Source organism: Schistocerca cancellata, chromosome 2 (assembly GCF_023864275.1).
Source record: "Schistocerca cancellata isolate TAMUIC-IGC-003103 chromosome 2, iqSchCanc2.1, whole genome shotgun sequence".
NCBI classification, from domain to species: domain Eukaryota; kingdom Metazoa; phylum Arthropoda; class Insecta; order Orthoptera; family Acrididae; genus Schistocerca; species Schistocerca cancellata.
Genome location: NC_064627.1, coordinates 1,075,292,174 through 1,075,320,146, shown reverse-complemented (window position 1 = coordinate 1,075,320,146; position 27,973 = coordinate 1,075,292,174). Strand labels below are relative to the sequence as shown.

At 41.1% G+C, this 27,973-nt stretch overlaps 1 protein-coding gene across 2 annotated transcripts in view; it reads right to left on the bottom strand.

Annotated features, from left to right (window-relative positions):
* Window positions 1–27,973, bottom strand: part of LOC126163081 (MICOS complex subunit MIC27) — a 57,150-nt gene that overhangs the window by 21,369 nt on the left and 7,808 nt on the right. For both annotated transcript variants that reach the window (XR_007535155.1, XM_049919990.1), the window contains exons 2-3: window positions 25,883–26,019; window positions 16,429–16,601 (exon numbers count right to left, since the gene is read on the bottom strand). Coding sequence is in view for 1 of the 2 variants with exons in the window: in XM_049919990.1 (XP_049775947.1) it covers window positions 16,429–16,601; window positions 25,883–26,019 (310 nt within the window). In the remaining variant the exon portion in view is untranslated. The remainder of the gene's footprint in view (window positions 1–16,428; window positions 16,602–25,882; window positions 26,020–27,973) is intronic.

Here is a 27,973-nt window from a genome sequence, read left to right as displayed (position 1 = left end):
TGTTCCAGTCATGTATGGTTCGAATGCCGAAAAGCCTCCATGCACGCTCGAATCTTTCCAATTTTACATTCGTGATCTCTTCGGGAGGTATAAGTAGGGGGAAACAATGTATTTGATACCTCATCCAGAAATGCACCCTCTCGAAACCTTGACAGCAAACTACACCCCAATGCAGAGTGCCTCTCTTGCAGAGTCTGCCACTTGAGTTTGCTAAAAATCTCCATAACGCTATCACGCTTACCAAATAACCCTGTGACGAAACGCGCCGCTCTTCTTTGGATCTTCTCTATCTCCTCTGTCAACCCGACCTGGTACGGATACCACACTGATGAGCAATACTCAAGTATAGGTCGAATGAGTGTTTTGTAAGCCACCTCCTTTGTAGATGGACTACATTTTCTAACAACTCTCCCAATGAATCTCAACATGGTACCTGCCTTACCAACAATTAATTTTATATTATCATTCCACTTCAAATTGTTCTGTACGCATTATCCCAGATATTTTACAGAAGTAACTGCTACCAGTGTGTGTTCCGCTATCATATAATCATACAATAAAGGATCCTTCTTTCTATGTATTCGCAATACATTACAAGGGTCAGTGGCCACTCCCTGCACCAAGTGCCTATCCGCTGGAGATCTTCCTGCATTTCGCTGCAATTTTCTAATTCTGCAACTTCTCTACATACTACAGCATCATCCGCGAAAAGCCACATGGAGCTTCCGACACTATCTACTAGGTCATTTATATATATTGTGAAAAGCAATGGTCCCATAACACTCCCCTGTGGCACGCCAGAGGTTACTTTAACATCCGTAGACATCTCTCCATTGAGAACAACATGCTATGTTCTGTTTGCTAAAAACTCTTCAATCCAGCCACACAGCTGGTCTGGTATTCCGTATGCTCTTACACTGTTTATCAGGCGACAGTGCGGAACTGTATCAAACACCTTCCGGAAGTCAAGGAAAATGGCATCTACCTGGGAGCCTGTATTTAATATTTTCTGGGTCTCATGAACAAATAAAGCAAGTTGGGTCTCACATGATGGCTGTATCTGGAATCCATGTTGATTCCTACAGAGTAGATTCTGGGTTTCCAGAAATGACATGATACAAGAGCAAAAAACATGTTCTAAAATTCTACAACAGCTCAATGTCAGAGATATAGGCCTACAGTTTTTCGCATCTGATCGATGACCCTTCTTGAAAACTGGAACTACCTGTGCTCTTTTCTAATCATTTGGAACCTTCCGTTCCTCTAGAGACTTGAGGTACACGGCTGGGGGGGGGCAAGTTCTTTCGCGTACTCTGTGTGGAATCGAATTGGTATCCTGTCAGGTCCAGTGGACTTTCTTCTGTTGAGTGATTTCAGTTGCTTTTCTATTCCTTGGACACTTATTTCAATGTCAGCCATTTTTTCGTTCATGCAAGGATTTAGAGAAGGAACTGCAGTGCGGTCTGCGTCTGTGAAACAGCTTTGGAAAAAAGGTGTTTAGTATTTCAGCTTTACGGGTGTCATCATCTGTTTCAATGTCATTATCATCCCAGAGTGTCTGGATATGCTGTTTCGATCCACTTACTGGTTTAACCTAAGACCAAAACTTCCTAGGATTTTCTGTCTAGTCGGTACATAGAATTTTACTTTCGAATTCACTGAACGCTTCATGCATAGCCCTCCTTATGCTAACTTTGACATCGTTTAGCTTCTGTTTGTCTGAGAGGTTTTGGCTGCATTTAAATTTGCAGTGAAGCTCTCTCTGCTTTTGCAGTAGTTTCCTAACTTTGTTGTTGAACCACAGTGGGTTTTTCCCACCCCTCACAGTTTTACTCTGCACATACCTGTCTAAGACGCATTTTACGATTGCCTTGAACTTTTTCCATAAACACTCAACATTGTCAGTGTCGGAACAGAAATTTTCATTTTGATCTGTTAGGCAGTCTGAAATCTGCTTCCTATTACTCTTGCTAAACAGATAAACCTTCCTCCCTTTTTTTATATTCCTGTTTACTTCCATATTCAGGGATGCCGCAATGGCCTTATGATCACTGACTCCCTGTTCTGCACTTACAGAGTTGAAAAGTTTGGGTCTGTTTGTTATCAGTACATCCAAGATGTTATCTCCACGAGTCGGTTCTCTATTTAATTGCTCGAGGTAATTTTCAGATAGTGCACTCAGTATAATGTCACTCGATGCTCTGTCCCTACCACCTGTCCTAAACATCTGAGTGTCCCAGTCTATATCTGGTACATTGAAATCTCCACCTAAGACTATAACATGCCGAGGAAATTTATATGAAATGTATTCCAGATTTTCTCTCAGTTGTTCTTCCACTAATGCTGCTGAGTCGGGAGGTCGGTAAAAGGAGCCAATTAATAATCTAACTCGGTTGTTCAGTATAACCTCTACCCATAATAATTCACAGGAGCTATCCACTTCTATTTCACTACAGGATAAACTACTACTAATAGCAACAAACACGCCACCACCGGTTGCATGCAATCTATCCTTGCTAAACACCATCTGTGCCTTTGTAAACATTTCGGCAGAATTTATCTATGGCTTCAGCCAGTTTTCTGTACCTTTAACAATTTCAGCTTCGGTGCTTTCTATCAGCGCTTGAAGTTCCGGTACTTTACCAACGCAGCTTCCACAGTTTACAATTACAATACCGATTGCTGTTTGGTCCCCGCATGTCCTGACTTTTCCCCGCACCCTTTGAGGCTGTTGCCCTTTCTGTACTTGCCCGAGGCCATCTAACCTAAAAAAAACTGCGCAGTCCACACCACACAACCCCTGCTACCCGTGTAGCTGCCTGTTGTGTGTAATAGACTCCAGACCTATCCAGCAGAACCCGAAACCCCACCACCCTATGGCACAAGTCAAGGAATCTGCAGCCCACACGGTTGCAGAACCGTCTCAGCCTCTGATTCAGACCATCCACTCGGCTCTGTACCAAAGGTCTGCAGTCAGTCCTGTCGACGATGCTGCAGATGGTGAGCTCTGTTTTCATCCCGCTAGCGAGACTGGCAGTCTTCACCAAATCAGATAGCCGCCGGAAGCCAGAGAGGATTTCCTCCGATCCATAGCGACACACATCATTGGTGCCGACATGAGCGACCACCTGCAGATGGGTGCACCCTGTACCCTTCATGACATCTGCAAGGACCCTTTCCACATCTGGAATGACTCCCCCCTGGTATGCACATGGAGTGCACATTGGTTTTCTTCCCCTCCCTTGCAGCCATATCCCTAAAGGGCCCCATTATGCGCCAGATGTTGGAGCTCCCAACTACCAGTAAGCCCACCCTCTGCGACCGCCCGGATCTTGCAGACTGATGAGCAACCTCTGGAACAGGAGAAGCAGCCATGTCTGGCCGAAGATCAGTATCAGCCGGAGACAGACAAACTGGAGAGGCCTTCCGTTCAGCCCTCTGGAATGTCTTTCGCCCCCTGCCACACCTCGAGACGACCTCCCACTCTACCACGGCTGAGGGGTCAGCCTCAATGTGGGCAGTATCCCGGGCAGCCACAGCTGTAGTCTGATTGGGGGATGTGTGGGACGAGCTGGCCATCCCCGACAAACCCCCGTCCGGACCCCCACAGTGATGCCCATTGGCAACAGCTTCAAACTGTGTGACCGAAGCCAACACTGCCTGAAGCTGGGAGTGAAGGCATGCCAGCTCAGCCCGCATCCGAACACAGCAATCACAGTCCCTATCCATGCTAAATACTGTTGTGCAAAGAACGTCTGAACTAATCTACAGAGAGCACAAACAATTCGGCACAGAAGTTAAATAGTTACAAAAATACAAGATTGCCTAGTAAATGCAGTAATGCTGCTACTTGCACACTGCTGACACACTGCTCGGCGACAGAAGGCTAACTGTACTGTCAGTAACGTACAAAGACTATTTGAAAGAAATAAACAAATGACAGATGACTACGCGACTTTACACATCACAGATATTCAAATGCAAATCTGCCCCTGCTAAATACGAAACTACACAATGATTTGGCGGATTTACCTAAACAAGTGTGCTAAGAACATTCAAACAAATTTTCAACTTGACTACAAGACTTGTATGAACGCTTCAGATGAAGTGCATGCCTGGTACAATCATGGTTCCATAGACAACTGCAAACATTTTTCCATGGAGGCACTGACCGTCTAGTCTCACAATGGGGTAAATGTATTAGCAGTTACGGCGAGTACTTTTGACACAGAGTTGGACTTTAACATTGATAAAGTTGAAACAAATTAAATAATGGAAAATCCAAGATGGAATGTAACAATATTATGAAAAGGAAAATTGATGCTCATCACATAGCAGAGTGCTGCTACTTGTGCACTGCTGACACACACTCAGTTGGGGCATGTAAAAAGGAAGTCGCTGAGAGTTTTCTCACCTTTAAATACAGTTAGCACTTGTTGCATGAATCAATGTTAACCTGGCCAAAATACAGATTGTCTGTTTCCTTGTGAGCACTGACTGAGTTACATCACAGGAAAATTTAACTGAGAAAATTGTTTAGTTATGAGGAGGCAGAGTGGCTGGACAGTATTTACTCCAGTAAGAGACATGTTAAATACCAGTGACAGAAACACTATAAAAACAGCAGAGAAAACTTTTCAAGCATTCAGAACTTTTGTGTTCTTTTGTCAGAGAGGAGAAGGTACATTGGTTGGGGAAGGTTGCATCAGAGGAACAGGCCAACCAGATCCCAAGTTGAGAGAGATCCAACTCCCCTTCCTCCTTGCATGCACTCTGTTGGTCCAACAACCTGCATGTCGGCTGTTTTTCCCATCCCCTGCCAAAGTATGCCCGCCAGTGCCTCCCTGCCCGCTAGTGCACAATGTGAGCTGAAACGGGCTGATTTACAATGAAAGAAAATCCCGTTTTCACCATTCTATTAACTTTGTAAAGTCTTTTAATCAACTAATTCTTTGTGATCATCCCAAATATTGTTTACAGAAATTACACACGAGGGATTTATGAAGTTAAGAGTTACCAATGTTAAGAGACTCCACATATCAAAGTCTACAAGATTAATATAGGTGGAGGGAGTGGAGGAGGGTGTGGGGGAAGGAGCAGGGGAGGGAGTGGGAGTGGCAGATGGAGGCGGGCGTGTGTTAGAGGGAGGCAGGTGGTAGAGCAGGGGGGGGGGGTGGTGGTAAAGGGAGGGGGAATGGTACAGGAAGGGAGAAGGAGAGGATGAGGTGAGTGGTAGAGGGAGTGGGAGTGGGAGGGTGAGGGGTCATGGCATGGTAAGGGGAGGGGAAGTGGATGGGAAGTGTTGGGTAATGATGAGGAGGGTGGGAGAAGGGACAGGAGCGGGTAAGAATGGTGGGGAAGGAAGGGGAGGGGGAAGAAGAGGCTGGAAGAGGGATTGGGGATAGGGGGATGCTGGCTAGGGGTTTGGAGGGAGACAGCCAGTTTTTCAGCTAGGAATGCAGGAGATGGAGGTGACAGGTGTAACAGCTTGGCATAAAATGCACTGCTGTAGGAGCTGGTGGAGAGCTTCACATGCTGAAGGTGATGTGGGGATAATAAATGGGAGGGGGTGATAGGATGAAGTGGAAATTGTTGGGCGGAGGGGGCATCCCATTTCCCAACTCCCTCTCGCTCTACCCACCACACTTGACACCCCCCCCCCCCCCCCACCACAACGAGACCATCTGCCAAAATGCAGCACTGACACTTACAGTCTAGCTGGCACTATGTAGGGGCATAGGCAGTCGGCCAGGCAGGCTCACGCATGCTGGTGTGTGGGCAGGCTCACGCATGCTGGTGTGTGTGTGTGTGTGTGTGTGTGTGTGTGTGTGTGTGTGTGTGTGTGTGTTTTACTTTAGGTTGTAAAAGAAATACTCTGAAGTGAGAGTAGTGAGAGTAAAGAAGGTTTTTCTATGCTTTGGTTACCAACAGTGTAGAATATTATGTCATATTATATTTTTCTATTGGTAATGTACAAATAATGTGATCAATATCCCCACCAAAAACAAATATGTGTTCACTTACAAAATGAGCACAGTTTCTGGGCTTGTACATAACCAATTACGATTTAAACATTGCGACCACATTCTCAGAGTAAATATCATCATCTTGGAATTGTTTGTACTCAGTAAACATCTTTGGCTAGGAGCTTTATTGCAGTGCATTGCTCTATTAACAACTTTGTGACATGGCACATCATCAGCACACCTTTCAATGCTTACTATGCACAAATAACAGAACTACAACAACAACAAAATTCTGTCAGGCTACTAGTACACAGTCAGGATTCACTCAGAGGTGTGACGCTGATTAAATCTCAAGAACCCCCCCCCCCCCCCCCCCCCAAATATTTACAAAAGATCTTGTTTGAGTAACTGTTGTTTCAGTTATTGAGGCAATAATATCCACTGAGACAATAATACCCAAATGTGAATTAGAGGAAATCTGAAAAAAATTTAATAACACTAATATCTCCCACCGGTGATTACATAATGATTAAGATTAGCAGATTAGACAACCTGGATAATATTTGCCAATAGTATTCAAAAGCGGTTTATCAAAATGTCAAGATGATAATATACTGCTAACAAGCAAAGAACAAAGCCTATATAAAGTTTCTTAATAGATATACAGCAATTTGAAACTTCCTGGCAGATTAAAACTGTGTGGTGGGCCGAGACTCGAACTCGGGACCTTTGCATTTCGCGGGCAAGTGCTCTACCGAGTCTCCTACCTTCCAAACTTTACTACCAGTTGGTAGAGCACTTGCCCGCAAAAGGCAAAGGTCCCGAGTTCGAGTCTCGGCCCGGCACACAGTTTTAATCTGTCAGGAAGTTTCATATCAGCGCACACTCCGCTGCAGAGTGAAAATCTCATTCTGGATACAGCAATTTGTTTCATCAAATGACTAATAATAAAACCTGAAAACAAGCATTGTGTACTGCAAGTGTAACAAAGCTGTCACCCTACAAGATGTAAATCTTTACAGTGTGACAGGAAACAATTTGTGTAGACCTTGTTTGATAATATAGAAGTCACATGAATAAAATAACAATGAACTACAACTGATTGACTCCAGGAAAAGAAAACAAGGCTATTTTTTGATTGTACTAATCTGTACACAAACAAACATACAAATTATCTATTGAAATGATCACACACTCAGACTGCTAAATGCCGGCAGGTAAGTAGTGAAAAGAACCATCTGGGAAACTAAAAAGCAATTAAGGATGATCTATATAAAAAAAATATTACAGACAGTTGAACATGAATATTAACAACATTTTAGCCATTGAAGCATCCACTGACCAACTGATGCAATGGGATCCGTCTATGTTCCAAATGCCGCTGGAGAACAAAGTAATGTGTCACAGTACAATAATATCAAAGTATGTGAACACAACACAATATGTAAGTATCAGTTTAGCTACAACAATCAAAAACTTACTGCAGTATTCAACATCATCTGAAAGGAAATATAAAATAATTCTTGGGGGGAAGCACTAACTCCAGCTCATTCAAACAATGGCAAAATGTAGCTTATATGAAAGACAAGAGGCCCATTATTCAAAGTTATTCAAGTCTAAAGGAATTCTACCAAATCTGACAAAGAAGTTCTGAACATTTTGAATATACACAAACAGATTCAAAACAGGTTAATTCAATTAACATAAAATTGTCTTTGCAAGCACTCTTTGCTTCCAACCACAGTGCATACATTTCACAACACAATGCTCTGCTTACAGAACCTTGAAAGCTTCATAAGAAATTAAAATCATGATGTGTACGTTCACTCTACTGTCCGATTACACTATTCACTACGAGAAACCATCCAGAACAACCTCATGAGCAACAACTGCATAAAACAGTAAGAAAAGCAGATGCCTAGCTCCGATTCATTTAAAAAATCTTGAAGGGAACGAGGGGGATGGGGAGGGGGGGGGGGGAGCAAGAGCGAGACGATGTCCATCACAAAGAAGTACACTGTTGAAATTATGAGAGGGTACGTTCCAAGAAGAGTCAGGCAACATCTTACTTCCTCTCAAATGTATCTCTCAGAATGATAACAATGAGGGATTTAAAACAATTAGAGCTCATATGGAGATTTATAGGCAGTGCAAATGATGATGGTACTACAAGTATGCTCTGTCAAATATCATATGGTGGCTTGCAGTGTACATACATTATAGTAAAAATAATCATACTTTCTGAATAACAAGCGAAGCACAAAATCAGAGCCAAGGATAATTAGTGGCTCACACATTTATTTTGCATATGGTTGTTCCAATCAAGCCATCTTAATAGCTTTCAGCAAACACAATTAGGAAAACCCTAAGAACTTACTCATAAACACACACTTGGCTCGTATTACCTCCATTTTGTCAACTCTTAGCCTTAATTTTGCTACCCAGTTTTGTCTAGACAACCATCCACATTACTGATTGGAAGTATAGTGTAACAACATTCCTCAACACCAACTCAAATAGTGCTCCCATTCACATGTATATCCATCCAACCACTACCGGTAAATTAAGCACTTGTTGTTGAACACAGAACCATTCGTTGATGGACAGTAATAACTACAAGCATTTTTAAGAGCCCACCGGATGACAAATTGGACACTTGGCATGTTAAAGCCAAATATGTCCTGACAAATGGCAACAAATATGATAAGAGGTGGATGAGCATTTGGGGGGAGGGAGGTGAGGTGGGGTGGGGTGAAGGGTAGCTGTTTGGGGATATAAACTATATACAGTCTATACTGCAATGGAATAGAGGATTGAAGGAGTACACATCTAACTCATTATGCATGGCCAACATGACTGAGTGACAAAAATGAATACTGTCTTCCAAAATACAAAACATCAGCTTGTGAAGAAAGTAGTGGATTTCCTACACTGTCATCTGTATATAGCAACCTACCTGCTTACCACAGTCAAGTTTTGTTCTCCCTCCCTCCCTTTACATTTTTTACCCCCACCACCCACATACTACCCTTCACAACCAAATTGACTATTCCTTGATGTCCTTTGAAGGATGGCCATTTAAATGAATGTGTAGTAGTTGCTGTGGAACAATTGTGCCCATCTCAAGTAGAGCATTTTTGAATGATGCCATTACCTAACATGATGATTATGCATTGGATGCAGGTAAAGGTAGACAATATATAGAGCCAGCTTGAAGTATTTATAAAATTTTTGCAGCACATTCTCTAGCTCTGGACAAAAGTGTTGGCATCATGGGCACAGCAAGGTGCAAGAGGAGATCCTTGATGTGATAGCCACAAAGAACACAAAAACTGAAAGTGACATTTTAAGCTGTATTGAAGAAAGTGTGGAAAATACAAGACTGTCGTGGACTTCTGTAGTTTGTTTCTACAGACAGAGTGCCAGCAATGACAGAAAAGAAATAAGGATTCATTCCAATGCTGAATCAGAAAATGCAAAAGCTTCCTGTACTGAATGAAATCAGGGTTGCTCACTGCACAGATCTTACATGCAAAGAGTGTTAGTCCAAAAAATACGATGAATGGGGGTGTTCGTACAACCATTATGTAAGGAAGCATAGTCTACAACATAGGCAATTTAAAAACTTTCTTGAGGATCTTGAGAGACAATGTGGTAGCCTACCTTACTACAATGGAGTTTGCTGGCTTAGTCGTGGCGAATTATCAAATCAATTTTTTTGTCTATTACATGAGATAAATATGTTGATGGAAATAAATAACGCGTGTTCATGGATTGAAAGAGCTCTTATAGTAAAGTGATCTTGCCATCTTAGCAGATTTAATTAGCCATCTGAATGCTCTCAATATTTCACTGCAGGATAAGGATCTGCTGATTACTCATTTCATTGACCGAATACAAGCTTTTAAAATGAAATTGACACGTTGGGTGAGCCAGCTGGAAAAAGGAAATCTAGCTCATTTTCCTAAATTATCATCTGTGCACGATGCGGTTGTTCACAAAGTCATTCAATGTTAACCACGTATTTTAATTTCCCTTAACAAAGAGAGTGAGCAACATTTTCAAGATCCAGTGGCACTAAAAGTGATTTTCATCTGTTCTCCTCGCCACATTCAGCAAGTGTTGAAGAGATTCATCCTGAACTACAACTAGAAATTATTGACTTGCAGTGTGCAGAATACAAAGACAAATTTCAGAACAAGGAAAAAATTTTGGAATTCTATAGGAACTTCCCCCCAGATAGATTTCCTTATTTCCACAGACTGGTGGCTACAATAATATCAGTGTTGAGTTTCAAGAATGTTTGTGAACAATTGTCCTCCACAATGAAAAGTAATAAGACACACCTGAAAAACTTGCTGTCTGGCCATAATCTAAACTGCACACTGCATATGCAATGCACAAGAACAATTATTCTGAACATAGAAGCAACTGTTAAGGGAGAAAAGTGCAAGACAACCAAGGATCCTACCCTTAATGACTTCATCTTTGTATAACAGCTCACAAAGTACATTACAAAAAAATGAAGTATGCATTAATAAAATTATGTAGCATGTGTATATTTTTGTTTATTGTTTCATTTGTAGTAATAATAATTCACACAGTGCAGTTGGCCATGGATTTTAAGTGACTGACGAACATGAGGCGGCAGCTGTTCTGTCCCCCCATTTCGCCTGGCCTTCTCTGCTCTGTGCTCGCTAAGCTCCATGCTCACGCCCTGCTGCTCACAACGTGCTCCATGAACACATTTGTTGTGAAGCCATGCTTTACAGCTAGACGTTGCTGCTGTCAAAAAAATTTGTTCAAATTCACTGCAACCATTCTAGGTTTCTTTACAATACTGTCATCTTGTTTAATTTCTGTGTGTATCACATGTTGCCCATTTTTCTGTCAATTTCCCTTTTTGTCACATTCTTAGGTTTATTTATTTTCTTCTTTAGGGTGTTTCAGGAAGTTTTCTGCCATTTCTTTGAGGTATTACCAGTTCTGAGACAACTATATATAATCCTCTTTGTTCTGCAAGATTTTTTTATCCCCATAGTGAGCCACATTTTCTTGTTAGCACCTACATAACTGTTTCTAATGACTGTTTTGAGGAAAGGTAGCATCAAAGAGCGATATAAATCCATTTAAAATTGATTACACTTTTCATTTACACCTGTTTCACTGAAAACTTGACTCCAGTGTATCTCTTGCACAATGTAGTTGAAATTTTTACTGGTTTTTATCATTTATTGTCCTAAAATGATTTTCAAGAATGCACAGCACTGTTGCACAGATATGTCGGTGAGTAAGCAATTGACCACCATGGTCAAAAAGCCCATTGACAATTTGATGTACACTGACACTTAATTTTTTACTCATCTATAAATATATTGCCCATCACACTGTCATTTATCAGTATCTGTGGTCAGAAAATGTACTACTGTCATGAAGTTACAAAAACTCATTGGAATGAGTGACTATTCCATCAGTTCTTTGTAGAATACTTTATACATTATGAACAAAAAAACACACATCACTGGTGTAATATTCTACAATATTTTTTTTTGTTTTTGTTTTGAAAACCAATTTTCAGCTGTTACACCACCATCAGGTAGAAAGATAAGGATGTTGTGGTGCAATGAAATTTTGTTGGATCAAAGATTTTGAACTACAGCTCTACAGAGTATCTCCATTTCCTGAGATGAACAATTTGAAAATTAGATTTAGGAACAAAACAAGAGGTATTATTTCAGTGTTAATGTGATATAAGATTATTTAACTAACATGAAATATGTGACACATTAACTAATGGACTATATACAGATTACAATGGTTGTCCATAGAAAAAAATAAACTGAACAATGAACTTTGGTAACATATTCCACAGGCATGGCTGAACAAAATAATTCTGTCTTTAACAGGTCCTACATTACAAACAGATAAGAAATACTAGTGTGATTAAGCAGGTAAACAAAGCAGGGGAGGCTGTCATCCTCATGAGTAAAGACAACTTCCAAATGGAATTAATTGCAAATCAAACAAATAGCATCAAACAATGGCTACCCTTCTAACTTGGTGGACTCCAAAATGCACAAAAGACAGAAACAACAGATGACCACTCTTCTTTGTTATTTTTTCAACCCATCGCCTTAAGAACACAATAAATGTTGCACAATTCCATATGAGGAAAATTCTCACTGGATACAGCCAGAAAGCTTAAATCCAGAAGAATAGAAACATCATTTCATGTGTGCAACACTGTTGGACACTTTTGCCCAACAGTAAAGACAGCACTCCAGCTTTCGAAAAGAGTGGAATATATAAAATTACTTTTAACTGTGGCAAATTCCATATAGGTCAGTCTGGCAGGGAAATACACACCTGCTTGAAGGAACACCACAGAAGATGGAAACTTAGAAAAGGAGATTCTACTTTTGCAGACCAACTGCTTAAAGAAAGCCATGATTACAAGGTGAAACATGAAGTATTACATCACATCCATAAAGGAAGGATGATTGACTATCTTGAAATAATGGAAATTAAGAAACATATGTCAGCCCAAGTTTAGTACTGAATGACTAGACACAGTTCCCTAACTTGCCACTTATAACTGCAGATACTGCTCATAATCCCATCCAGGCCATGTTGTAAATTACCCATCTTACTCTCACATGCCCCATTCCCTTCTCAACTAGTGTTTCGCTTTCTTGTTCTACAGTCTGGTTTCTGTACAAGTTTTATGTAGCCTCTTGCTTCCTATATTTTATCCCAGTAGCCTTCTGAAATTCAGAGTACGTATTCCAGTAAACACTTAAAAGTTTTCTATAAATCTGAAAATGTAGGTTAGCCTTTCTTCAATCTATCTTCTAATTATTTGCCACATGTCTTTCTATCCAAACTGATTTTCCCCAAGGTCACTCATCTACAAATCAAGTATCAGTATTTTGCTGCAATGACTTATTAAACTGATGGTTCTGTAATCCTATCAGAAATGGGAACAGAACCTGCCTTCTTTGAAATTGGAATTCTTACATTCTTGTTAAAATCTGAGGGCGTTATTTCTATCATATCTTGCATACAATGTGGAATAATTTTGTCATGGTATTTCCTCTCTAACATCCTAATAATTCTGAGGGAATATTGTCTATTCCAAGTGCTTTGTTTCAATTTACATCTTTCTGTGAATGCTTTATCAAAATCTCCTCACAATATTGCATCTTCCATCCCATCTTCATCCTTTCCGTAATACTGTCCTCAGTTTTCCTTCCTTTATATAGTCCCTCTATATATTTCCTCCATCTTTCAGCCTTTCCTTCTTTGCATTACATCTAAGTTCTTGATACGCATACAGCTGCTTCTCTTTTCTCCAAACATTCCTTCAATTTTCTTATACTCAACATTGACATTTCCCACAGTCATGCATGCTTCTACAGTCTTGCACTTCTCTACCTATTTTTTGCTTCGCCTTTTTGCATTTCCTGTCTACCTCATTTTTAGGTGTTCGTATTCCATTCTGCCAGCTTAATTTGTTGCATTTTTATATTTTCTAATTTCACCAATTATATTCAGTACACTGTGCATTGTTTGAGGATTTATACTGAACCTTGTCTTTCTGCCTATTTGATCCTCTGCTGCCTTCACTATTTCATCTCTCAAAGGCATCTATTTGTCCACGTCTTACTTCCTTTCTCATTTCAGTCTTACATTCTTGTTAAAATCTGAGGGTGTTATTCCTATCATATCTTGCATACCATGTGGAATAATTTTGTCATGGTATTTCCTCTGTAACATCCTAATAATTCTGAAGGAATTTCAACTTATCTAGTCCCATTTCCTTCATTTCGTACCCTTCTGCAATTTCTTCAGTTTTCATTTACAATTCCTAGACAATAAATTGTGTTAAGAGCCCACACAGAAATGTTCTGCAGTTTGTAAGTCTCTGTCTGGCCTTTACATAATCTTTCTGAATTCTTCTAGGTCTTCAGGTCTCATTCACATACACAACCACCTTTTCTTATCATTAAGTAAAAACACACCCTCCTTTTTAACTAAAGTATTTCTCAATACTCCTGTCCTCGACTTATATTAATATATTTCTCACCTCTTTATCTTCCATTTACATCTGCAGACCATAATTTCATTCCAGTTAAACTTAAATTTTAACCAATCAATTTCCTGCAGCTCATCTAATCTTTTGACCTTTGCTACTATTCTACTTTTGCTTCCAATCCATTACTGCATCTTGTTTCTCTCCTGAGTCTGAATTTAGAGCTACGTTTCACCTTTTCAAGACCTGACCCCCCCCCCCCCCACTCCTCATCTGTGTCTTCACTCTGATGAAGCAAATGCTTAACAATGTTCAGAAAGTTAAGTCCGTATTACAAGATGTGCCTAAACCATACACCTCTGCACCAGCACCCCTAACGTGCATACCTGTAACTACAGACGATAAACGCAAGCAGCAGTCAATATGCGCGAAAACAAAATAGAACTGTCTGATGTCTTGTAAAGTCGTTCGTTCTACCGCGCACAACTCAAGGGCGACTATGATATACTGGAACGTCATACATACAAATTATTTCTGTGAGCTAATAAGATATTGTTTTTTATCATTATTTACTAACTAATTGTTTTTCTTTTATGTAGGTTAGTTCTGTTGTGAATGAAATACTCAACAGTTTTATATTATGACACTTGGTATACGTATATCGAAATTTACATTTACGCAGCATATTGCACATGGAGGATCCACTTGTTTTTGGAGCTATTGCCCTGGCAGTGACAGTAAATCTTCGGATTAGGGCAGAACAGTGACAAAAACGAAAAATCACACGTTGTTGGGTTCGACCCTGGCTGAAAAGAAGGGATGAAGGCAGGGGAATATATTCACTGTTAATGAAAGAACTGAGGCCCTAAGATTTGCAAGAATTTCAGAACTTCATTAGGATGGACATGGCCTGTTTCGAGAAGCTGTTGTCTACAATAGAAGATGGGATCAGAAGGTGTGACACAGTCATGAGGGAGGCTATCTCACCCACTCAAAAGTAAGAATTGTATGTTTATACGTTTTGTAATGATACCAGCTTAGATCACTGATAAAATACCGGTGAATGCCCTGTTATGTTTCAGGTTGGTTGTAACATTATGTTTCCTGGCGAATGGGGAATCTCAAGAGTCTGCCTTTTAGCCAAAGAACAGCACAGGCCAGCCCACCATTTCAAAAGTTGCTGTGGATATTTGCACTACAACTTGCAACAGTTTAAAGGACCAATACTTAAAGGTGAACTTGTGTTATTTTTTCAAGTTTGGACTATATATATATACACACACCTTTCCTCGGTGTATGCCTTATTCAAGACACTTAACGCCTCTTTGCTCCATTTTATTTCTAGAATATGAAGCTATCAATAGAAAAAAATCCTTTCACTAAAAGCTAGTATAAGAGTCTACTGCAAAAAAGGTCTCTTTTCTGCATTTATGAAACCTGCTTACTGGGGAAAAAAAAGAAGCAGAAGATACCAACACGAAAAATTCCCAACACAAAAATCTGAAATTAGCCACTAGCCACCTAACAATAACCAAACAACAAGCAGAAAGCACTGTGGTACACCCTTTTGCGCAAGCGCGAGTTATCGCTACCACTGTACATGAGCGGATGGATGGCAGTTTAGAACTGCTCTCTATTCTGGCGCGCGAATAATATGTCTTGCTAATTTTCATAGTTTCACCCATTCTACCGCTAGATGGCTGTCGCACTAGACCAGTACCATTCGCAGCAGATTGTCGTGTAATACCCGCTTTAGAAATTCAGATCTCCCTACCCCCTCCTCCACCCTCGATTTGTAATCCGAAACCTCAGGCATACCTGATACCATTTTGAACAATGATAAACAACAATCCCTCTTCCATTTCAAACACATTCAATAATCATTTTTATACAAATCTTTCAATTTTATAGTGCCCAACTTCACCAACAATGGATTTTTGGGTACCATATATCACTCTCCCCCCCAATACTTTGAGAGTTTAACAGGATAATGTGACTTCATGGTGTTAAATAAAAATGATAAATTCACAGTCAATTATGAATGAGAGAGAAACACAGCTAAAGTAGATGACTTCAGTGCTGAAACCTGATCAAACAAAACAAATATTTACCCATACCACTTTGAGTATGACAAGTTCTTCAGGGATAGAACTTCAGTGTGGTGGTACTATCTGCACTTGACTTAGCACTGACATTCCCAGAGATCACAAATTACATCATTTATTGTTAAATACTATACTTATTAACTGTAAAATTAATGTTAGTAAAAGCTGCAGAAAGAATATGCTGGAAGTCTCAACACAAAGCCACAAAACAAACACTGTTCTACTCTATTTTCAGCATAAATACTTGTAGCTGAACAACAGAACAGGATCTCTAAATAATTGTAAACATGTTACACATATGACAATGACAAGCCACTTAGCTTACATTCACTATGAGCTTTCGCAACCTCAATTTTTTCCACTAGTTTGTCTCTATATCCTTTGTACTGATCGTGCCAGACCCACAGCTCCTTCCGGATCACACGTATTTGTTCTTCCAAAGCACTTGAAGTTTGTTGTTCTAGAGCTTCTAAATGTGCACCGCCTTTTCTCTTCGGCCTGAAATAAGTAAAAAAATTCTACTTAAAACTGACAGGTTTTCATGTTTGAAATAGAACTGTATAATTCCTCTCCCCCAGGCAAAACAATTCACTCAAAAAAATATGGAGACAGTACAAGAAAAATAAAATTTGTTAAATTCAACAAAAGCCAGACGGTTTTAATAGTATAACTCCAGTAACAATTTTTAAAGGATGCCATTAATACAACTGTCTGATTTCTCAATAATTTTTGAACAGATGTGCAGTGGATTATTCACTTATTACAGCACCTACAACCTTCTAACAGTTGGGCTTCCAGAACTGCTGTCACTATTGACACAGTTATTCGTTATTTCTTCCATTACAAATAGATGGTATAACCTCAGAACATGGAATGCTTAGTACTTCCGATAGACACACATAAAAGAATACAAAACTATGCTGTCTTTCAGTGTTATTAGTTTCTGCCTCAGAGAGGCCAGAGGGCTGGATTGGGGAACATTGGCAATTCTCACCTTCTCTCTCTCTCTCTCTCTCTCTCTCTCTCTCTCTCTCTCTCTCTCTCGTGCAGCTCTTCTGGACTGACCACCACTCAGTTGCAAGTGAAATGCCTCTTCTCACTCTTCCTACTACCTTTGTTTTACTCAGCCACCTACACTAGCAGTCGCTCTCTACCCCTACAACATCTGTTCAAATGGTTCAAATGGCTCTGAGCACTATGGGACTTAACATCTGAGGTCATCAGTCCCCTAGAACTTAGAACTACTTAAACCTAACTAACCTAAGGACATCACACACATTCATGTCCAAGGCAGGATTCAAACCTGCGACCATAGCGGTCGCGCGGTTCCAGACTGTAGTGCCTAGAACCGCTTGGCCACTCTGGCCGTCCACAACATCTGTAACCAGTACAGTCAGAATATATTCAAACGTTCAATGTATTTCTCTCTTTTTATTTCAACACTTCCTTCCGATGCCCATCCTCACAAATCCTTGACCAGTCTCCTCCTTTTGTGCCTGTACAAATTGGTGTCAAGAAGCTGACATACACCACTGTTTTATACAAAGAGAGAGTTCATAAAACTTTGGTTCACATTCAATGCTGTATGGCTGATGAGAAAACATCACCACTGTTACTCTGTGCGATCTGTGGGTTGAGGCTGCATCTTGTTAAGTGGCACGGAATGCGCCACATTCACACATTCTTTCACTGGCCGAGATAAGGTCCAGCCCACAGCACTCTTGCAGCTGGCCACCCAGTGCTGGATGGAGTCATCCGGTCACCACACATCAACACTGCCCAGTCGTCGTCGTTAAGCTTTCCGAATTCATGAGCACATGGCATGCAAATCATACTATGAGTCTGTGATGCTTCTGCAGCCTTGCCAGTGCTTGCCTGTGAAGGGGCAAGTGCACAGGGGCAGTATACAGTTGGCACAGCTTGCATGCTGCCTGTCACCCATTAGTGTCACCTATCTACCACTGCTGTAGCACAGGGCATCATACATGACAAAATACAAACACACAGAACACAACAGTGGAACCAAAAACTCTAAGGGCTGGACGCCGCGTGACCTGGCATGTGGCAACTAGCTCGACACTTCACCAGGGAGAAAATGTACACCCCAACGCTCCAAGGGCCTGACAGACCTGCATACTCAGCGGAGGAGAAAGCAGAACTAATGGCCCCCACACTCACAGCGTCATTCACACCGAACCCATGAATGCCATACTAAAACACCAACATTTCCCCACCTTTTGGAGGACGGCCAAGGTCCTCATGTTCAGGAAGCCGGGGAAAGACCACAGCCTCCCACAAAATTACCGACCCATCAGTCTTCTGAGCTCGCTCAGCAAGATTGTTGAGAAGGTGATTTTCAAACGCATCACTAGGCACTGCACTAGAAATGACATCCTGAGACTGGAGCAATTCAGCTTCAGGTATCACCACTCCACAACACAACAACTCTTACAGGTCGTTGAACATATAACACATGGCTTCACCACAAACAAAGCAACAGGTGCGGTGTTCCTAGACATCAAAAAGGCTTTCGACCGTCTATGGCACAACGGCCTCATTCGCAAACTCAGCGACGCGAGGTTCCCCGATGGGCTGGTGCGTCTCATACAGTCATACCTCACAGACAGGAATTTCAACACTGACATGCAGGGAAAACAATACGACATGGTAAACACGTGGCAGTACCCCAGGGAAGCATCCTAGGGCCCCTACTGTTTAACCTCTACATAAACGATCTCCCAACCACACAAAACACAATGATGGCAATCTACACGGATGACACAGTCATCCTCGCGCAAGATTGGAAACCATCAAACATTACGTCATGCTTACAGACCGCACTCAAGAGTGGCTCAGCCTTGGTTAGGGAAATGGCGTGTTAGAGTAAACGTCGACAAGTGCAAAGCCATTCTGTTCACTAGAAGACCGAAGCAGCTACGCAAACACCAATACTGCAGACCAATAACTCTACATGCACGCCCAATACGTTTCCGCGAGAAAGTCAAATACCTCGGTGTCTGGATGGACCAGAAATTACTCTGGGGGGGACCACATACAACACACAACCAACCTAGCAAGCATGAGGCTCAAACAGCTCTACCCTATGCTCAACAAGCGTAGCACACTGAACAGAAGGGTGTCTAAGTCCATGTACATGACACTTATTCGACCCCTGATGACGTACGCAGCCCCTGTCTGGGGATATGCTGCACCCACACGCCTGCGCCATCTGCAGATCATACAAAATCATAAGCAATGCTCCAAGATACACACGCATCGCGGACCTTCACTGGGAATACCGACTTGAGACTCTCACGGAGGTAATCCACAAACTCACCACAAGACTATACAGAAACTCCAGACATTCGCAGAACCCGTTTCTTCTGAATCTGGGGAACTACAACCACAACCATAGATGGAAACATAAAAGACCAAAAGACATACTTTTAAGGACCTAACATCTATGGCCAAGTACACACAAACACAGTGGTACATGTGAGCCCCTGTTAATCAGCCACCGTTACTGGATATCAGTTGGAAGACACTTGCCGAATAACTGGCACCACACAGGGAAGCCGTGCCGTACACTACATGCAGACAAGCTCCACACACACCCCACACAGTGAGATGACCTATGGCTGATCTCCCACTAATATATAACGATCCCGATTGTTCCAGGAATGCAGCGGCTGCAGCAAACTCTGACACATCGCCATCCCCTGCCACGGTGATGATAATGATATCCATACTAACAAATCTAACTTTGCATGAACTATTGCAGCTAGTAAGCCGCTACTGCTCTTACTACCCATCCCACTGTCACAGAGGTTTTTTTCCCACGGCACGAGCCTTGGCACTTTTTTCCCTCTGCTCTTCAAATTGCTACCCTCATTCGCATTTCGTCCACTCTCTATCACCTTATGGACCGTGTTAATGCGTAGTCTTACCCAGACGCACAGATAGCATCACAGCCCAGCATCTTGTGGTCCACCTATTAGATAACTAACATGTTGACGGAGGTGACAGTAGAACTTTTGGTTCGGTCACCACATTGGTGCGGGCATGGCGGGCCCCCATCTCTATTATCCGCCGTGGCTTTAGTGGAGACCATGGGGGAGAGGGCCCCAAGGGACCCCTTCCACACGAGAAGAGCCAGAGGAGGCTGTTGCTTCTCCGGCAGTGGGGAGGGGACAGATGTCCCCTGTGTTGGGGCCTTGTTCCCGAAGTAAGTGCTTTGGGAGCAACAGAGGAAGATTTGACCCCTACCACCAAAGACTCTGAGCACTATGGGACTTAACAGCTGTGGTCATCAGTCCCCTAGAACTTAGAACTACTTAAACCTAACTAACCTAAGGACATCACACACATCCATGCCCAAGGCAGGATTCGAACCTGCGACCGTAGCAGTCGCGCGGTTCCGGACTGGGCGCCTAGAACCGCGAGACCACCGCGGCCGGCCCCTACCACCAAGTGGGCGGATGCATTCTGGTGGCCCGGAGGCACAGAATGAGGAATCACTGGCACTTGGGACGGCGATAGTGATGTAGCTGCAGCGTATGTCGACGTCAACCAAATGGGGTGTAATCTTTCGAATTTACGTTTACCCTCTGTGTTAGTCAACCTGTCCATGGTCTTGTACTCCATGATTTTTCACTCCTTTTGGAGTACTGGGAGGTCTGGTGAGCAGGGGGAGTGGTGCTCTCCACAGATGATGCAAGTGGGAGGTGGTGCACATGGAGTATCTGGGTGCAGTGGACGTCCACAGTCTCGACATGTGGCGCTGGAAGTGCAGCGGGAAGACATGTGCCTGAACTTCCAGCACCGCATAGAGGGAGGGACATATGGTTTAATATCACAGCGGTAAACCATCGCCTTGACCTTTTCAGGCAATGAATCACCCTCAAAGGCCAAGATGAAGGTACCGGTAGCAACCCTGTTGTCTTGGGGTTCCCTGTAAACACGCAGGATGAAATGAACACCCCACTCTTCAAAATTGGTGCGGAGCTCATTGTATGACTGCAAGAGGAGATCATGATGGAAAATAATCCCCTTGACCATGTTGAGGCTTTTATGGGTAGTGACAGAAACAGGAATGTCACCCCACTTGTCACAGGCAAAGGCCAACTTGCATGATGGCCATTGCCGGGAGTCCTGATGGCCCAGGAAGACAGACATCTACTCCTTGGCATACATGGAGAGTTTACAGCTCAAGCATCAGCAGTGTGATCCCTGTGTTGTCAGGGGGCTCCCACCAAATGGATACACGACGGCCCCACCACAACGGTCTGGCTACCGTGCTGGATATTGCGCGCAGAGAAATCCAGTACTGTCACAGGGACGAAAGAGGACCGAGACAACAGAAGAAGATGACATACCATGGAAAGTGTCCTCGCCCAAGTAGTTGAACCGCAGGTGGAGATGAAAAACCATGACAAGAGATTCAGGAGATTGAATCTAGGGCACTCATGCACCACGTAAGGCGTCCTTCCCCATATGGCCCACACTTCAGTAGAATTTTGAAAGTGGCAGATCAAACCATAGAATGGGACCTGAACTCATAGGGCCGAAAAGTGGGAGACTCCTTTTACTCGCCTCTTATGACAGGCAGGAATACCTCGGGACTATTCTAACCCCCAGACCCGCAGGGGGTTCTGGTGTATGGTTTGGAGTTGTAGCTTAACTGGTCCTCACCTTTTTAAAGATGAACAAGGAAGGGCTGTCCCACTGAATGGAGTTTGTTATCATGTGACGCCCACTGCTTTCCTTTGGCCACGTTTGGATCAAATGAACATAGGGAATTTATGGTCCCAACAAAACAGCGCAACTTGCCACTCTTCAGGAGAGACAATCACACTGTTGCGTGAAAAGTTCCCGAGCAAACTAATCCTGTTACAAGGTGACCAAACCTACCCACCTTGATCTTGTGACATGACACCTTGTGGCTTTTCCAACACACACACACACACACACACACACACACACACACACACACACACACACACACACACACAACATATCTATTGGACCAGTGAGCTACAATTTGGCTTGGGCTTGATTATGTCCTGTACGTTACCTCTTGATGATGGACTTAACCAATTTCTGTGCTTATGCTTGGACAGTCAGTGGGCTGAATAGTTCAGCTAAAAAAAATGTGTGAACATGATATGTCCCATTCAAGTTTGTCTACTGTGATGAATAAGCACGTCAAGGGGAGCCAGAACAATGAAAATGACAAAACTAACATTTTTTTAGTTTTTTCATTATAAAATTATTTGGAGTTTTCTGAATAAAACAAATCAAGTTTCACCCTTCTAAGTGTCTTTATCGCTGCAAAGTTGACACGCTGCGTAAATGGTTGTAGCGACTTGGTGTGTCACCTCTGACGGTGCCACTTGCTGGTGGCAAGCAGGGTATCTTTCCGGAATTAGACAGTGTTTTGTTTTCCAACGCTGTATGGCTTTATCTCTGTGAAAAGTGACTGTTCATATTGGTAACCATAAACGCTATACCGTGTATGTTGACTTGCGGAGTTTGCTTTGTGTTGTTTAGCTGTTCAATTTTGCATATTTGATAAATTTTGCTCGTACCTGTTTTACGTATTTGGTTTGTGGATATCAATATGCCCCGTTTCAGCAATTGAGTGTTTAAGAAAAGGCACAATGAGTGAAAGAAGAAATCTTTTGTTGTTTCGAAGGGAGATGCTGCTCAGACTGCTTCACCGACTACTCCAAATGAATGTGATAGAACTACTTCCAGCAAGAAACTTTGCGACAGCAAAGAAATATTTGAAAACAATGAAAGTGACAGCAATGATGTGAATGAAATAATTAACATTTCCTTGCTCTCTAATATTTCAAAACATAATGTATTATGCCAAGTTTGGAAAGAAAGAGGACTGGAATTGAAAATAACTTCACACATTGGTTTGGCCTGTAAAATGTTATTGAAGTGTAACAAATGTGTTGCAGAAGTTTCGCTTTCTAATTCTAACAGTATTCCTCGTAGTGGTAATAGTGTAAAGAAGGTGCATGCTATAAATGTTAGGCTAGTGTATGGCTTGCATTACATTGGCAAGGGCAGTGCTGCAGGGACAAGGTTATGTGGAATTATGAACCTGCCAAAACCACCAACCAAGTTTGGATTTTATAATGAATTGGTGGGATCTTCTGATGAAGATATTACTCAAGCAACAATGAAGAAAGCAGTTGAAGAAGCTGTGACAGATAATGGGAATTGTAGAGATTTAACTGTTGCTTTAGACGTATCATAGCAACATAGAGGTCATAAATCTCTAAATGGAGTTGTGACAGTTACCAGTGGAGACAGTTGCAAAGTAATTGATGTTGCTATTCTCTCAAAACATTGTAGATGTAAGGGCAATACCAAGGATGAACATAGTGAAAGTTGTGAAGCAAATTTTCATGGCACGAGTGGCGCGATGGAAGTAGAGGGAGTGAAAGCAATTTTTTCCAGATCACAGGTGTGGTATAATGTACAATACACCATCTAGGAGATGGTGATTCTAAGGGATATAAAGCTGTAGAAGAACTCAAACCTTATGGCAATGCAATTCACATTAAAAAACAGGAGTCATTGGACATGTGCAGAAGTGCATGGGGGCTCGCTTGTGCAAACTAAAGCAGGCATTGGGATCCCAGAAGCTTAGTGATGGTAAGACCCTTGGAGGAAGAGGGATATTGACAGATGAAGCAATTGATAGATTGCAGAGGTATTATGGGTGTGCAATTAGGCAAAATACAAGAAGCATTGAGCATATGAGGAGAGCAGTGTGGGAATTATTTTTTCATACTGCAGCAACAAATGAGCACCCATAACATGCACTTTGCCCAACAGGTGTTGACTCATGGTGTAAGTACCAATCAGGAAAGGAATATGTCCATAAAAACAGTTTGCCAAATGCTGTAATTGATGTAACTAAGACCATATTCAGAGATTTATCACAGCCAAATTTATTGGAAAAGTGTTTACATGGGAAAACACAAAATCCAAATGAAAGTGTAAATAATTTAATCTGGATTAGGATTCCCAAAAGAGTGTTTGTACAGATAAAAACATTGCATTTTGGAGTGTATGATGCAGTGGCAACATACAATGAAGGAAACATTATCAAATGTGATGTGCTGAAACATTTAGGTTTCCAACCAGGACACCACCATTTCCACAATGCACCTAATTGATGAAGAAAGACTAAGAGGTGCAGGAAGAAGAGACAAAAGCCTACAACATGCAGCAAAAGGTAAGAAAAGACCAGTGAAAAGGAAATTAACACTGGAAAAAGAAGAGGACGCTGATAATCCATCATATGGGGCATGAATGTATTAAACTTTGGAAGCCATTTCCCGTATCTTTAAAATTTTCATCTTTGAGGAACATTTTCTCAAAAACTGCTAACAGTATATCAATGAAATTTATATAAAATATTGTTTACTTATTTACCTTCATTTTATAACAAATTGTAAAAAAAAATTATAATTCAAGAGTTATAGAAAATGTGCAAAATTTTAGAGAAAAAAAATAAGCACCTGTCTAAAAAAAATTGTAAAACAAAAATCAATAAATTAACATGGCATTGTAACTTTGTAGAGAAATATTCACTGAACACGTAGTCCAAATTTCAGGTCAATATGTTTAATGGTTTTAGAAAAAAATGTTCCTTCTATTTGCTAAAATTAACATGGAGGAAATGGATCGTTCCAGCTCCCCTTAAACATACAGATTTTTGACTTCATGCTGATGTGTTGTATTTTAACAAAATCAAAAGAAAATAAAAAGTAATAAGTTTAATACATACATGGGTTTAAGGTTATGTGCATTTTCAATGGTTGCCTTCTTGTCACTGCTTGTGCTTCAGATGGATAGAGGTGTGACAGTGCAGTGAACTATGGTTTGAAATGAAATAATACACTGAGTATTACAAGTTTCAGTCGTATGCACGTTGATGGCCATTTCTTGGTTTCTATGTGGGTCTTGGAATTTTTTCATGACATGTAAGATCACACAGATTCCTGGCAATGTCCTGCCCTATGGTTCATATTGCACATAAAACTTCCCATGTTTTGCTAAATAATTTATTTCTACTTCCAATCTTTCAAATATTGTTGGGATGCAAATGAAAATTACTGCACTGATGTGTTTTCTTTCCCTTTTCTTCTGATTTACTGTCCATTTGCCTTTAACGCCACGCACATTGTATACTTACTGTTCATTACAAATACAGATTAGTGTCATACTAGTCAATATTTGTAATGAAGAAGCTGTGGGCCATTCCTTTAGTACTCATTTCTTGCATTCCATTACACTGTGAGGATGAAGTTAATTCAATGCTTTAGCCATTGCCATTGCCTCGTTAATGACAAAGAAAGCCATTCTTAACTGGATTTCTTCAGTTAGCACACCAACCAAAGCAATTCCTAATTTCAGATCATTAGAGCCTGTAGCTGAACATCAAACCAATTACTAATAATGAATGCTGTTATCTGTACAACAAGTGTAAAACTTTATTCTGTAAATGAGTAAAAATAGAAGTACAGATTTAAATGAAAGCAACAATATTTGTATGATAATTTCTGTTTTATGAACACCTCACAGTTTTAACATCCATTTTTGGAACCAAGATCGGTTTGCAACTAAACTGGATCTACTTTTATGTTTAGTTTCTGATTAACAAATAAAAATAATAATAATAATAAGTCACAAAAAAGGAAATAACTTGCTCAAAATAAAACAATTATTTTATTTTTTATTTTTTTTGCATTCACCTGCATCCACAGCTATCATCCTCATAAAGTGGCAGTTCGCTTGGACGACATGGTTTAGCTTCTGTACTGTCTTTGCCACTTTCAGACTTAATTACAGCCGCAGCTAAAGAAGTGGGTATGACAAACTTCTTCAAAATCTGTAAAAGAAGTTATGTCATTAAAATTTTAAAATACAAATGTAGACAGTGACAGCTTTTACCCCTGCCAAAATTCAAGCCAACTAATAACCATCCATTCCTGTCAGATAAACTTATAGAGGCACAAACATTACAGAAGCCAGCCACTGCTTGTTTCACAAGCAAAATACAAACTAAATATTGTAATTCACAAACTACATATTAAGAGAATTATTTACCAGTAAATGTTTCCATAAGCTTATGATTTTCTTTAAATGTGGCAAATCTGTATTAAACACAAGCCTAAAATTATGCCTCACAAAAAAATCAAACTTCCATTTTCATTCAGCTCTTTAATAATAATATTTCTTCAGAGAACTGTCAGGAAAACAAGCTAAGTCATTGGGTCTTTCCCTTTATGGGTAGCATGCTCTATGAAAATTAAAATCTGATCATAAGAAACCAAATATTTACATTTAACACGAATTCGTAAAATTATCTGCTACACTGTGAAATTGAACCCCCAACCCCCTTGAAATTCTTGATGTGGTGACAATCTGAACTTCAGCATAGCTCAAGGCCTATGTTAAAAAGTAATAATCTGATTGCGAGATGGCGAAGCCAACAAATATGTTTAATAAATAAAGGTGATGTAACAACAAAAATAATCAGTTATTGACAATATGACAAACAGATAGATAAAAAATGGAATCAGTCTTTCCTTCTCATCCCATCCGGTAAGCCTCCCCTGATCTAGGTTCTTGTTGACTTTTCTGAACTGTACCCCTTTCCCTAAGCCTCTCCAGTCCTTTTCCTTCACCCCTCCTCCTTCCCCTTCAACTCTTTTGCCAGAAGGAGGAGCCACGGGTTCTGAAAGGTTTTGTGTGTGTGTGTGTGTGTGTGTGTGTGTGTGTGTGTGTGTGTGTGTGTGTGTGTGTGTTCTGCCACCACTTGGTGGGCAGATTTTTTATCATTGAAATAAAGGTTGTGGTAACAATTGAACTGTATCATATGCTAAGGCAATAATTCCCGAGATCACTTGCGAACAACATATGTCAAGCACACAACTGCCATGGTACGAGATACTGATTTTGATTAGTGTTGCCGACTACAGAACACCATCTAATGGTGAACCTGTCAGCAATGTTCTAAAGATGTGTGAAGCTGGTGCAGTGTCAATCAGTGGCGGATAAAGAAAAACATCAAGGAGAGGGTGCTAAAATTATCTCCAGCAACCTTTACTTTTAACCTAATAAAAAAAAATAATTAAGTCACATGCAAAGCTTAAGAAAGTTTTATTTGAACTGTATTTATTATACACATATACAAGGCAATGCCATCATATGATATAAAAAAAGTTACAATTGTGGTTCTCTTCCTTAAATGATGAATTCTATGTGCCTATTCTTCCTGGCAAATTGGTTAATTACATCGTTAATAGGACAATCAATGTCAGGGTGAGTGTTCAACAGCACTAAACCTCCAGGAAGATTCCTCCATCACTGTCGACCTCAGTCATGTCTTTGTATGCTGAAATATCGAAAAACTTCTTTCTACTGTAGCAATAGATGCAGGTAGACAAGCAAATATTTTGTACAGTGTGTGCAAAGTAGCATAGTGAGATATAGGATGTGTGTGCTGCGTAGGAAAGTACAACTACTCGATAACTCTATTCAGTCGAGTCAACTGACGAAAGAAACGAACGAACAGCGAGCGGGCTGACTGGCGGTGGCGGTGCGTGTGGCAATTAGGGCAGCTCCGCAAGGCAGGGTGGAGTGTGCACACGTATCTGCCACTGGTGTCAATGTGCACTACTGTAACCTGGTGGAGGTTATTTCCAAGACTGTACTGCGGAAAGGGATTCAGACTTCATCTACTGCCATATCACAATATTGTGCACTGTGGAAAGGGATTTAGACTTCATTTATTGCCATATCGCAATTTTTGGAACTGTTTGGATTGTCATGAAGAGATG